General features: G+C 45.5%; 1 protein-coding gene across 7 annotated transcripts in view; it reads right to left on the bottom strand.

Moving 5' to 3' along the window:
- The window catches only part of FAT3 (FAT atypical cadherin 3), a 735,917-nt gene that overhangs the window by 106,848 nt on the left and 614,385 nt on the right, over positions 1 to 14,684 (bottom strand). For all 7 annotated transcript variants that reach the window (XM_073662065.1, XM_073662062.1, XM_073662061.1 and 4 more), the window contains one exon: positions 5,252 to 5,448. In XM_073662065.1, the coding sequence (XP_073518166.1) occupies positions 5,252 to 5,448 (197 nt within the window). The remainder of the gene's footprint in view (positions 1 to 5,251; positions 5,449 to 14,684) is intronic.

The following is a 14,684-nucleotide window of genomic DNA, read 5'->3' as shown; positions in this document are numbered from 1 at the left end:
AGAGCATGCTCCTTGTAGCCCTGCATGTTCAGTGTCTCTACAGAGCATGCTCCCTGTAGACCTCTATGTTCAGTGTCTCTACAGAGCATGCTCCTTGTAGCCCTGTATGTTCAGTGTCTCTACAGAGCATGCTCCTTGTAGCCCTGCATGTTCAGTGTCTCTACAGAGCATGCTCCCTGTAGCCCTGCATGTTCAGTATCACTACAGAGCATGCTCCCTGTAGCCCTGCATGTTCAGTATCACTACAGAGCATGCTCCCTGTAGCCCTGCATGTTCAGTATCACTACAGAGCATGCTCCCTGTAGCCCAGCATCTTCAGTGTCTTTACAGAGCATGCTCCCTGTAGTCCTGAATGTTCAGTGTCTTTACAGAGCATGCTCCCTGTAGCCCAGCATCTTCAGTGTCTTTACAAAGCATGCTCCCTGTAGTCCTGAATGTTCAGTGTCTTTACAGAGCATGCTCCCTGAAGTCCTGTATGTTCAGTATCACTACAGAGCATGCTCTCTGTAGCCCTGCATGTTCAGTGTCTCTACAGAGCATGCTCCCTGTAGCCCTGCATGTTCAGTGTCTCTACAGAACATGCTCCCTGTAGCCCTGCATGTTCAGTGTCTCTACAGAGCATGCTCCTTGTAGCCCTGCATGTTCAGTATCACTACAGAGCATGCTCCCTGTAGCCCTACATAATCAGTGTCTCTACAGAGCATGCTCCCTGTAGCCCTGCATATTCAGTATCACTACAGAGCATGCTCCCTGTAGCCCAGCATGTTCAGTGTCTTTACAGAGCATGCTCCCTGTAGACCTACATGTTCAGTGTCTTTACAGAGCATGCTCCCTGTAGCCCGGCATATTCAGTGTCTCTACAGAGCATGCTCCCTGTAGTTCTGCATGTTCAGTGTCTCTACAGAGCATGCTCCTTGTAGCCCTGCATGTTCAGTATCACTACAGAGCATGCTCCCTGTAGCCCTGCATGTTCAGTATCACTACAGAGCATGCTCCCTGTAGCCCAGCATGTTCAGTGTCTTTACAGAGCATGCTCCCTGTAGATCTGCATGTTCAGTGTCTCTACAGAGCATGCTTCCTGTAGTCCTACATGTTCAGTGTATCTATGGAGTATGCTCTCTGTAGCCCAGCATGTTTAGTGTCTCTACAGAGCATGCTCCCTGTAGTCCTGTATGTTCAGTATCACTACAGAGCATGCTCCCTGTAGCCCTGCATGTTCAGTGTATCTACGGAGCATACTCTCTGTAGCCCTGCATGTTCAGTGTCTTTACAGAGCATGCTCCCTGTAGTCCTGAATGTTTAGTGTCTTTATAGAGCATGCTCCCTGAAGTCCTGTATGTTTAGTGTCTCTACAGAGCATGCTCCCTGTAGCCCTGCATGTTCAGTGTCTCTACAGAGCATGCTCCCTGTAGCCGTGCATGTTCATTATCACTACAGAGCATGCTCCCTGTAGCCCTGCATGTTCAGTATCACTACAGAGCATGCTCCCGGTAGCCCAGCATGTTCAGTGTCTTTACAGAGCATGCTCCCTGTAGTTCTGCATGTTCAGTGTCTCTACAGAGCATGCTCCCTGAAGTCCTGTGTGTTCAGTGTCTCTACAGAGCATGCTCCTTGTAGCCCTGCATGTTCAGTGTCTCTACAGAGCATGCTCCCTGTAGCCCTGCATGTTCAGTGTCTCTACAGAGCATGCTCCCTGTAGCCCTGCATGTTCAGTGTCTCTACAGAGCATGCTCCTTGTAGCCCTGCATGTTCAGTATCACTACAGAGCATGCTCCCTGTAGCCCTGCATGTTCAGTATCACTACAGAGCATGCTCCCTGTAGCCCAGCATGTTCAGTGTCTTTACAGAGCATGCTCCCTGTAGTCCTACATGTCCAGTGTCTTTACAGAGCATGCTCCCTGTAGCCCTGCATATTCAGTGTCTCTACAGAGCATGCTCCCTGTAGTTCTGCATGTTCAGTGTCTCTACAGAGCATGCTTCCTGTAGTCCTGCATGTTCAGTGTATTTATGGAGTATTCTCTCTGTAGTCCTGCATGTTCAGTGTCTCTACAGAGCATGCTCCCCGTAGTCCTGTATGTTCAGTATCACTACAGAGCATGCTCCCTGTAGCCCTGCATGTTCAGTGTATCTACGGAGCATACTCTCTGTAGTCCTGCATGTTCAGTGTCTTTACAGAGCATGGTCCCTGAAGTCCTGTATGTTTAGTGTCTCTACAAAGCATGCTCCCTGTAGCCCTGCATGTTCAGTGTCTCTACAGAGCATGCTCCTTGTAGCCCTGCATGTTTAGTATCACTACAGAGCATGCTCCATGTAGCCCTGCATGTTCAGTATCACTACAGAGCATGCTCCCTGTAGCCCAGCATGTCCAGTGTCTTTACAGAGCATGCTCCCTGTAGTCCTACATGTTCAGTGTCTCTACAGAGCATGCTCCCTGTAGCCCTGCATGTTCAGTGTCTCAACAGAGCATGCTCCCTGTAGCCCGTGCATGTTCAGTGTCTCTACAGAGCATGCTCCCTGTAGCCCTGCATGTTCAGTGTCTCTACAGAGCATGCTCCCTGTAGCCCTGTATGTTCAGTGTCTCTACAGAGCATGCTCCCTGAAGTCCTGTGTGTTCAGTGTCTCTACAGAGCATGCTCCTTGTAGCCCTGCATGTTCAGTGTCTCTACAGAGCATGCTCCCTGTAGCCCTGCATGTTCAGTGTCTCTACAGAGCATGCTCCCTGTAGCCCTGCATGTTCAGTGTCTCTACAGAGCATGCTCCTTGTAGCCCTGCATGTTCAGTATCACTACAGAGCATGCTCCCTGCAGCCCTGCATGTTCAGTATCACTACAGAGCATGCTCCCTGTAGCCCAACATGTTCAGTGTCTTTACAGAGCATGCTCCCTGTAGTCCTACATGTTCAGTGTCTTTACAGAGCATGCTCCCTGTAGCCCTGCATATTCAGTGTCTCTACAGAGCATGCTCCCTGTAGTTCTGCATGTTCAGTGTCTCTACAGAGCATGCTTCCTGTAGTCCTGCATGTTCAGTGTATTTATGGAGTATGCTCTCTGTAGCCCTGCATGTTCAGTGTCTCTAAAGAGCATGCTCCCCGTAGTCCTGTATGTTCAGTATCACAACAGAGCATGCTCCCTGTAGCCCTGCATGTTCAGTGTATCTACGGAGCATACTCTCTGTAGTCCTGCATGTTCAGTGTCCTTACAGAGCATGCTCCCTGAAGTCCTGTATGTTTAGTGTCTCTACGGAGCATGCTCCCTGTAGCCCTGCATGTTCAGTGTCTCTACAGAGCATGCTCCTTGTAGCCCTGCATGTTCAGTATCACTACAGAGCATGCTCCCTGTAGCCCTGCATGTTCAGTATCACTTCAGAGCATGCTCCCTGTAGCCCAGCATGTTCAGTGTCTTTACAGAGCATGCTCCCTGTAGTCCTACATGTTCAGTGTCTTTACAGAGCATGCTCCCTGTAGTTCTGCATGTTCAGTGTCTCTACAGAGCATGCTTCCTGTAGTCCTGCATGTTCAGTGTATCTATGGAGTATGCTCTCTGTAGCCCTGCATGTTCAGTGTCTCTACAGAGCATGCTCCCTGTAGTCCTGTATGTTCAGTATCATTACAGAGCATGCTCCCTGTAGCCCTGCATGTTCAGTGTATCTACGGAGCATACTCTCTGTAGCCCTGCATGTTCAGTGTCTTTACAGAGCATGCTCCCTGTAGTCCTGCATGTTCAGTGTCTTTATAGAGCAAGCTCCCTGTAGTCCTGCATGTTAAGTGCCTTTACAGAGCAAGCCCCCTGAAGTCCTGTATGTTTAGTGTCTCTACAGAGCATGCTCCCTGTAGCCCTGCATGTTCACTGTCTCTACAGAGCATGCTCCCTGTAGCCCTGCATGTTCACGGTCTCTACAGAGGATGCTCCCTGTAGCCCTGCATGTTCACTGTCTCTACAGAGCATGCTCCCTGTAGCCCCGCATGTTCACTGTCTCTACAGAGCATGCTCCCTGTAGCCCTGCATGTTCACTGTCTCTACAGAGGATGCTCCCTGTAGCCCTGCATGTTCACGGTCTCTACAGAGCATGCTCCCTGTAGCCCTGCATGTTCACTGTCTCTACAGAGCATGCTTCCTGTACCCCTGCATGTTCAGTGTCTCTACAGAGCATGCTTCCTGTACCCCTGCATGTTCAGTGTCTCTACAGAGCATGCTTCCTGTACCCCTGCATGTTCACTGTCTCTACAGAGCATGCTTCCTGTAGCCCTGCATGTTCACTGTCTCTACAGAGCATGCTCCCTGTAGCCCTGCATGTTCACTGTCTCTACAGAGGATGCTCCCTGTAGCCCTGCATGTTCACTGTCTCTACAGAGCATGCTCCCTGTAGCCCTGCATGTTCACTGTCTCTACAGAGCATGCTCCCTGTAGCCCTGCATGTTCACCGTCTCTACAGAGGATGCTCCCTGTAGCCCTGCATGTTCACTGTCTCTACAGAGCATGCTCCCTGTAGCCCTGCATGTTCACTGTCTCTACAGAGCATGCTTCCTGTACCCCTGCATGTTCAGTGTCTCTACAGAGCATGCTTCCTGTACCCCTGCATGTTCACTGTCTCTACAGAGCATGCTTCCTGTACCCCTGCATGTTCACTGTCTCTACAGAGCAAGCTCCCTGTAGCCCTGCATGTTCACTGTGTCTACAGAGGATGCTCCCTGTAGCCCTGCATGTTCACTGTCTCTACAGAGCATGCTCCCTGTAGCCCTGTATGTTCACTGTCTCTACAGAGGATGCTCCCTGTAGCCCTGCATGTTCACTGACTCTACAGAGCATGCTCCCTGCAGCCCTGCATGTTCACTGCCTCTACAGAGCATGCTCCCTGTAGTCCTGCATGTTCATTGTCTCTACAGAGCATGCTTCCTGTACCCCTGCATGTTCAGTGTCTCTACAGAGCATGCTTCCTGTACCCCTGCATGTTCAGTGTATCTACAGAGCATGCTCCATGTAGTCCTGCATGTTCAGTGTCTCTATGTAGTATGCTCCCTGTAGTCCTGCATGTTCAGTGTCTGTGATTTACTGCTTGCTTGAGGCTCTTTTATTGCATATATCCTATATTTTTTTAAAAAATGTGACCTAAAGAATTAGGTTATGGAATCAGGAGGTAATTAATACCATAGATGAACCTCACAGCCGCCTCCTCAGCTGGTAATATAGCTGATAACAGTGAACAAAAGAATCACTCTTATGAAAATCCCCCAAAAATGACATTTGCGCTGTACCTGCTCACACACAGGGCTGTTGTCATTGACATCGGTGACGTAAACTTCCACAACAGTTTGAGACACAAAAAGTCCGTCGGTTGCTGTGATGTTGAGGAAGTACGTGTCCTGCTCTTCCCGGTCCAAGAATCTCTTCACATACACTTTCCATTCATTTTCTATCAGCCCTAAGGCAAACTTCCCCTTGGGGTTACCTCCTGGACAACATGAAATAATAATCAGATACTTCACAATAGCATAAGAATTCAATTGTATCCATTGCATTATTTAAAGCAGCAGTTTGTGCTTCAGAGCCGCTCATTGCACTGAAAGTGAGTAGAGGACGTTACAGCCGTGAAATGGTTTTAGTCACCCAGTTATATATACAACCATATGCATCGTGCTGCCATCTTCAATCTCATCTCCTTCCATGTCTGTCAGTCTTAAACACTCAAGATCCTCTGCTATAATAATCATATCAGCTTCACTAACTTTGTCAGAGCTGGACAAAAATGGCACAAAAACTCCCAAAAAATTGCAATTTTTTTTGCGCGCAGATTCTCATTGTGCAAAATTTTGCAACTTTTCAAACTTTTTACAACAGTGTGTACTTTACTATACCCATAGAGCTTTTTGTTAGTCTAGTTTATGTTGTTTTTCGCGTGTTTTTAATTTACGCCTTATTCTTCTTCTAATTTGCACCTTTTCAAGTCTACTGTATATGTGTCTGCCCGGTTTTCTTTTGCTTAATGTTCACCATTGTGAGGCTTCCTGATATTTTCATCAGATTCATCTTTTGCGACTTTTTAAAAAATTTGCTTCATTTTTGCGCAAATTTACTCCAGTTCCCCTCCCCTGGTGGGATTTCATGTGGTGTTGGATCTTTTTGTGTGCAAATTTTGCAATATTTTAAAGGGAACATGCAACTTTTTGAGCTAATAAGTGGAAAAAATAGGTTAAAGATAAAAATAAAAAGCATTTTTCATTGCAAAATTTACCAAATAAGTGTGCCATTTTTAAGGATTTAGTGCAAAAAAAAGTTAACAAATATCGTGAGACAAAAAGAAAAAAGAATTGAAAAAAAGAAACAAAAAACAAGGAACATAATAGATTAGGCCTATAGTCCCCCATTTAACTGATGAAGGCCATAAGTGTGTTCTTTTGTCCTCTATCTGGCCGGTATGCATCTTCAAACCGTGTAAAGAGGTTGTCCACTACTTTATCATTGATGACCTATCCTTTAGATAGGTCATCAATTTCTGATCAGTCGGGGTCCGACACCCATCAACCCCGACAGTCGATCATCTGTTATCGGTGGCGGCCACTGGCCGGAACTCCTGAATTGCGGAGCTGCCACGTCTTCAGATAGTGGCCATGGCAGGGTAATGCACATCCGCCTCCTGTTCAAATCAATAGGAGGTGGACGTGCAGTTCCCTTCCGGGGCCACTATCAGAAGATTGAGCAGTTCCGGAATTGAGCAGTTTTGCCCGGCGGCCGCCGCTGACACCAAAAGCAGCTGATCATTGGGGGTGCCGAGTGTCGGACCCTGATCAATCAAACATTTATGACCTATCTTAAGGATAGGTCATCTATGATAAAGTAGTGGACAACCTCTTTAACTGTGCAGGAAACTGCAGTTTCCTGGACTCTTCTACTACGCGGTATATCTTTCTTTGCAATTATTCCCCGTGGTGGAGAGATATCCAGTCAACCATCAAGAATGAGGTCCCTGTTGGAAATTTTTGTCATGGTCGTGTAAGCCTTTCCATGAAATACCAATGAGGTTTTTGGAGACAATTTTTGTACATGTGTACAAAGAAAGAAAAGTACCTTACAGAGGACCTGTCACGTGTACCAAAAAAAATAATTTTGCCAAATTCCCTGTGCTCCCCTGAACTTGCGATTGTTTTCGATTTGTCATTTTGTCCCTTTTTTGCGGAGATATGCCCTTTATCTTTTTTGGCACCAAGTACGTTTGTGGTCCAAGAGGGGGTATATCACAAAGCTTTTCACTCAGGGCTCATAGTCCTCCCCCTTATTTTGTCCCCTTGCCAAATTCCCCGTGTTCCCCTGAACTTGCCATTGTTTTCGATTTGTCATTTTGGCCCTTTTTTGCGGAGATATGCCCTTTATATTTTTTGGCACCAAGTATCTTTGTGGTCCTCCCTCTCTATGATGCTATCCAATTGCCCAAAGGGTATATCTCCACAAAGAAGGGACGAAATGACAAATGGAAAACAGCAGCGGGTTCATAGAGATTTTGACAATTTAACAAACTCTTTTTTTTTTACACATGACAAGTCCTCCTTAAAGGGAAACGGTCAGCCCATTTTTACATATGGCAGTAGTGTTATAGCTGTATAGGCGCTTACATTCCAATAAAAATTCTACCTTTTTTATAGAGATCCAATGTGCCAGTCATGAGAAATTTAGCGTAGAAGCCATATGCAAATCAGTCTGGAAGTGCACTGGGCGTGTCTCTAGTGCACTTCCAGCTTGATTTGCATATGACTTCCCTGCTTGATTTCTCATAACTGGCACATCGGATTTCTACAAAAAAGGTGTCATTTTTATTGGAGGACAAGCAGCTACACAGGCTACTGCTACACTACTGCCATATGTAATATCAAGCTGACCGCTTCCCTTTACTAATGCTTTCATTTGTGGGGTGACCATACAGATGGACACGTATATAGTCATAACGAGGGCTTATGAGAGGAAGAGTTCAAAGACATGGATTTCAATTAGGTGGAATTTATCGGGATGAAAGCTGGAGAATAGATCGGGAGATGAAGCAGAACCACCTTTTATTAGGCTTGAACATTGACATTGAAAATAACAATCACACGTTTCTACATCATTAACCCACGTGAAGACAGATCCTTCCTTGCTTAAGCTGTTCTGATGTCCTAAGAAAAGGGATAGATTTTGGGTTCACAAAGGAACATGAGACAAGTATTGGCACTGAAATCCAGCAAGTACGGATTTCTAAAATCTGCCGATCCTGACTTGTGGGTCACAATGTAGACCACATTCACTATCGTTCACTGCAATGTAGAAGTTGTAAAAAACTGTGTAGCCCTACCCAAAATTTACAAAAAAATGAACTTACTAGATTTTAAAGAGGTTGTGGACACCTGTTTGCAATAATTTGATCAATGATCAGCTGATCGTCGGAGATGATCAGCTGTGAACCGTACGTTTTTACTACAGTGGCCACTTGAGGACAAATGTAGTATTGCATGGTAACCATTCAAATTAATGGTCATTCATGTATTATAAGGATGGTTCGTGTCTGTCATTGGGAGGTTCTGATACAGAACAACAGCATGATGTCATGTCCTAATGGGGTAGATGGAAAGAGGGGATTTTAGTAAAACAACCCATTTAAATTAGTTTTTCCTGAGGAACTATGAATGGTGGGGAAATAAATGGGAGATTCATAAAAAGCCTGTTTCCTCAGCTCCAATTTATAGAATCATAGAATGGTAGAGTTGGAAGGGACCTCCTGGGTCATCTGGTCCAACCCCCTGCTCAAAGCAGGATTCACTAGATCATCTCAGACAGATGTCTGTCCAGCCTCTGTTTGAAGACGTCCATTGAAGGGGAACTCACCACCTCTCATGGCAGCCTGTTCCACTCATTAATCACCCTAACTGTCAAAAAGTTTTTTCTAATATCTAATCTGTGTCTCCTCCCATTTAGTTTCATCCCATTGCTTCTAGTCTTTCCTTGTGCAAATGAGAATAAAGATGATCCTTCTACAATGTGACAGCCCTTGACATATTTGTAGACAGCTATTAAGTCTCCTCTCAGTCTTCTTTTTTGCAAGCTAAACATTCCCAAATCCTGCAACCGTTCCTCATAGGACATGGTTTGCAGACCAGTCACCATTCTGGTCGCTCTTCTCTGAACTTGCTCCAGTTTGTCTATGTCTTTTTTAAAATGTGGTGCCCAAAACTGTACACAGTATTCCAGATGAGGTCTGACCAAAGAGGAGTAAAGACCGATAATGACTTCACGTGATCTAGACTGTATGCTTCTGTTAATACATCCCAGAATTGTATTTGCCTTTTTTGCTGCTGCATCACACTGTTGACTCATGTTCAGTCTATGATCATAGTTACCAAGGTTAGTTGATGCTGACCCTACCTTAAAGGCAGGGGTGGACATATCATTGGGGCAACCTGTGCAGCTGCACAAGGTCAGGGGCCACTTTCTCCTTCAAAGCAGGTAGAATTGTGCATTATGATGAGTTATTGGACTGCAGAGGGCCTTATATTGTTCTTTTATATGGGGCCCATGGGCGTACCCACCGTGGGGCAGGGGGGGGGCAGCTGCCCCCCCCTAGAAGCAGGCACGCAAGCCGCACACCAGGGCCGGCGTCATCACCCGGCGCACCTGGGCAAATGCCGGGGCCCTGAGCAGGCGGGGGGGGCCCCTCACCGTCAGCGCCCGCTCCCCCCCGCTTGCTCAGGGCACCCGGCACAATACTTACCCCTCCCCGTGCCTCCGCAGCAGCTCCTGCATCCTCCGCGGCTGCTGCACTGTGACGTCTCAGGTCAGAGTGCGCGGTGACGTCTTTACACTGCGCTCTCTCCTGAGCAGTCACAGCGCAGAGCGGGATGAGGCCGGCGACGCTGGGGTCCGGAGCAGCGGCAGCAGGTGAGACGTGAAGTGAGTATTTGATTTTTTTTTTTATTATATGGAGGCCTGTGGCAATATAAGGGAGGGGGGTGAGGTGGGGGTGTGTGACATCCTGCATGGGGCATTATAAGGGAGGGGGGGTGACATCCTGTATGGGGCATTATAAGGGGGGGTGACATCCTGCATGGGGCATTATAAGGGGGGGGTGACATCCTGCATGGGGCATTATAAGGGAGGGGGGGTGACATCCTGCATGGGGCATTATGAGGGAGGGGGGGTGTGACATCCTGCATGGGGCATTATAAGGAAGGGGGGTGTCATCCTGCATGGATGCTTAGTGATCGGACTCAAAGAGTGGTCGTAAATGGCTTTACATCCAGCTGGATGAATGTCTCAAGTGGGGTACCACAGGGCTCTGTCCTGGGACTGGTATTGTTCAACATCTTTATCAATGATTTAGATGAAGGAATTGAGAGTAAACTGATTAAATTTGCTGGTGACACAAAGCTAGGAGGGATAGCTAATACTAGAGAAGAGAGAGAGAGGATTCAAAAAGACCTAAATAAACTGGAGCACTGGGCAGCAACTAACAGAATGGTTTTTAACAGGGAAAAATGCAAAGTACTACATCTGGGCAATAAAAATGAAAAAAGCATATACAAAATGGGAGGAATAGAGCTAAGCAACAGTACATGTGAAAAAGACTTAGGTATGCTAATAGATCATAGACAAAAAATTGGACAGAACACCATGGTACATAATCAAAGTCAGAAAACAAGGTACTCCTTAGTCGAACATACAGCCTAGAAAAAAATGGAGTGGGACACCCTACAAATCACATATCGGACATGAATGCTATGTTAAAAAATAACTTTTATTTTGTAGAAACATTAAAAAAAATATATATATATATAGCAATTTATAGAAAAGGTCATACAGGGTAGGAATACACAAACAGCAGATAAGGCAGTTTATTGGTGGGTCCCCCAGGGCAACAACAAAAAAATCCCATCGATAGATAGGTAATTCATAGAGCAAATAGAGTAGTATAGGCACAATGTACACAGCTATAAAACGTGTGTGCAAGCTCAAAGTCTAGATGGAAAAACATGCAGTCAGGTGTAAGGGGTAACCGATGCTCAAAAAGAGAGGTCAAATGACCAACACAGAAAATCAGATCAAGGTAAGAAACTCACCCATGGGGGACTAAGGTGACCACGTCGCCGCAGTGGGCAGTAACTAACAGAATGGTTTTTAACAGGGAAAAATGCAAAGTACTTCATCTGGACAATAAAAATGAAAAAAGCATATACAAAATGGGAGGAATAGAGCTAAGCAACAGTACATGTGAAAAAGACTTAGATATCCTAATAGATCATAGACTGAACATGAGTCAACAGTGTGATGCAGCAGCAAAAAAGGCAAATACAATTCTGGGATGTATTTACAGAAGCATACAGTCTAGATCACGTGAAGTCATTATCGGACTTTACTCCTCTTTGGTCAGACCTCATCTGGAATACTGCGTCCAGTTTTGGGAACCACATTTTAAAAAAGACATTGACAAACTGGAGCAAGTTCAGAGAAGAGCGACCAGAATGGTGACTGGTCTGCAAACCATGTCCTATGAGGAACGGTTACAGGATTTGGGAACTTTTAGCTTGCAAAAAAGAAGACTGAGAGGAGACTTAATAGCTGTCTACAAATATCTCAAGGGCTGTCACATTGAAGAAGGATCATCTTTATTCTCATTTGCACAAGGAAAGACTAGAAGCAATGGGATGAAACTGAATGGGAGGAGACACAGATTAGATATTAGAAAAAACTTTTTGACAGTTAGGATGATCAATGAGTGGAACAGGCTGCCACGAGAGGTGGTGAGTTCTCCTTCAATGGACGTCTTCATACAGAGGCTGGACAGACATCTGTCTGAGATGATTTAGTGAATCCTGCTTTGAGCAGGGGCTTGGACCAGATGACCCAGGAGGTCCCCTCCAACTCTACCATTCTATGATTCTATGGGGCATTATAAGGTGGGGTGACATCCTACATGGGGCATTATATGGGGGGGAACAGCCTGCATGGGGCATTATGTGGGGGCCAGTATTCTGTATGGAGCGTTATATGGGGGCCAGTATCCTGCATGGAGCGTTATATGGGGGCCAGTATCCTGCATGGAGCGTTATATGGGGGCCAGTATCCTGCATGGAGCGTTATATGGGGGCCAGTATCCTGTATGGAGTGTTATATGGGGGCCAGTATTCCGTATGGAGCGTTATATGGGGGCCAGTATCCTGTATGGAGTGTTATATGGGGGCCAGTATTCTGCATTGAGCATTATATGGGAGCCAGTATTCTGTATGTAGCGTTATATGGGGGCCAGTATTCTGTATGGAGCGTTATATGGGGGCCAGTATCCTGCATGGAGCGTTATATGGGGGCCAGTATCCAGCCTGGAGTGTTATATGGGGGCCAGTATCCTGTATGGAGTGTTATATGGGGGCCAGTATTCTGTATGAAGCGTTATATGGGGGCCAGTATCCTGTATGGAGTGTTATATGGGGGACAGTATTCCGTATGGAGCGTTATATGGGGGCCAGTATTCTGTATGGAGCATTTTATGGGGGCCAGTATTCTGTATGGAGCATTATATGGGGGCTAGTATCCTGTATGGAGCATTATATGGGAGCCAGTATTCTGTATGGAGCATTATATGGGGGCCAGAATTCTGTATGGAGCGTTATATGGGGGCCAGTATCCTGCATGGAGCGATATATAGGGGGGCCAGTATCCTGCCTGGAGCGTTATATGGGGGCCAGTATTCTGTATGGAGCGTTATATGGGGGCCAGTATCCTGTATGGAGCATTATATGGGAGCCAGTATTCTGTATGGAGCGTTATATGGGGGCCAGTATTCTGTATGGAGCGTTATATGGGGGCCAGTATCCTGTATGGAGCGTTATATGGGGACCAGTATCCGGTATGGAGCCTTATATGGGGGCCGGTATACTGTGTGGAACTATTCGCCGGTTTCTGAGCTATTGTGGAATTTACAATAGATATCACTCATGTAATGTAAGAAGTGAAATTTTTGCATTGTACTATATATATATTTCTCTTTGGTATCTGTGACCATGGCTTTCCCCCCCCTAGTTTTGATCCTGGGTACGCCCATGATGGGGCCTCTTCATTTTGTGTCCGCTGCTGCTTAAAAGTGTCATCCAGGACTTACATATGAAGACCTATCCACAAAATTAGTCATCTGTATGAGATCGGTAGGGGTCTGACCCCCACCATCAGTCATTATTTGCTCTGCAGGTATATGCAAGTACAGGACAAACCCTTTAAATTACAAAATCGGCTCTACTGTAGACTATAAATGTCACTTATGTAAACAGATATGCATTTAAGACAATAGAAATGTTTCCAATATTTCTAACGCATTCTTAGTAAGCTGTAAAATCCGCTAACGACTCGGGGGATCCGGTAAGGACTGACGCTCGGAGGTCACCGGGACAGTGTTCCGCTGGGTGACTCAGTCCTTGTATCTGGCGCTCTACATTGCAGCACAATCAATGATCATTAATCATAGGTGTTACCCGATAACGACGGTAATGTATTTTCCGTCCACTTCACAAGATGCACTGCGTTAAGCTGCTGTAGTGGCAGAGATAATGGCCACGTACATAAATAAAAAATGCGCAGGATATAAATAATGATGGAGGAACCGCGAGCAAAAATATTCATCAATTTTTAAAAATGCAAAGGAACGAGATATTTCATATAAAAGGAGGCTGGTTGCATTTAAAGATGTAGATATATTTCTAGTGTTACATAAAGAACCCCAATCACAGCAGTGCAGAGGAAATATGGAGGTAAGCGTGTCGAGGCTGTGACCACATCTGATGTCACATTGAGACTCTGTAACATTCAGCTCATCTTTATGTGTCTTTAAAGAGTTTGTCCAGGGACTAAAAAATTTTTTTCAAGGAGCCCAGAATGCTTCCCCCTCCCAAAAATAAAAAAAAATTAAAGCAATGATACCCATCCTCATCGATTCTCTACAGCCGCCATTCCAATGCTCACCGGATTCCCGCTGGTCTCTGTTTCCTGTTCCGGTGTCAGCTCACTGGAAATAACCCTCTCAGCCAATCACTAGCCACTGTGTTGACTCACTGCAGCCAGTGATTGGCTAAGTATGCAGTTCCTGGGTGTCAACAACAGACCAGAAACTAAAGACCAGCAGGGACAGGGTAAGTGTTAAAATAGGGTCTGTGAGAGGTTGGTGAGGGCAAGTATTGCTTATTTTATTTATTTTTGTAATATGTATTAATCATTTAAAAAATGCAAATTCCCACTTCAGAAAGCAAAAATAGTGGAACCGTAGTGCCACCTAGATTATTATTTAATAATTAAATGTCCTAGAGGAACATTGCATGGCCTATAAGTCTCCTTACACTGGCATGTCAGACTTGTCACTCTCCACAAAGAATGACGTTACCCCTTAGACAGCAATAATAAAAAAATAGATATCATCCCCTTGGATATCCTATTTAAGGTCTATGTGTTGGCTTTCTTTGGGCCATCCAAAGATTATCTGCCAAATTCATAGCAGGCCAATCCAAAATTCTCCCAAATAAATTATATGAGTCTTACATAGGAATATAAGTATGTGATGCTGTCTTAATTCTGGTGCTAGGGAGCCAATCTAGGCACACGGCACTGCCAGACTTTGGTATCACCAAGGGTAAAGATACTGAGACCCATACTCCATCTAAACTATAGTTGCCAACTTGCTGAAAGATG

This window comes from Phyllobates terribilis, unplaced genomic scaffold, assembly GCF_046119375.1.
Source record: "Phyllobates terribilis strain yellow unplaced genomic scaffold, ASM4611937v1 Scaffold_2__4_contigs__length_985480577, whole genome shotgun sequence".
Classification (NCBI taxonomy): Eukaryota; Metazoa; Chordata; class Amphibia; order Anura; family Dendrobatidae; genus Phyllobates; species Phyllobates terribilis.
The sequence above is the reverse complement of the archived record's forward strand: the minus strand, read 5'-3'. Positions and strand labels throughout refer to the sequence as shown.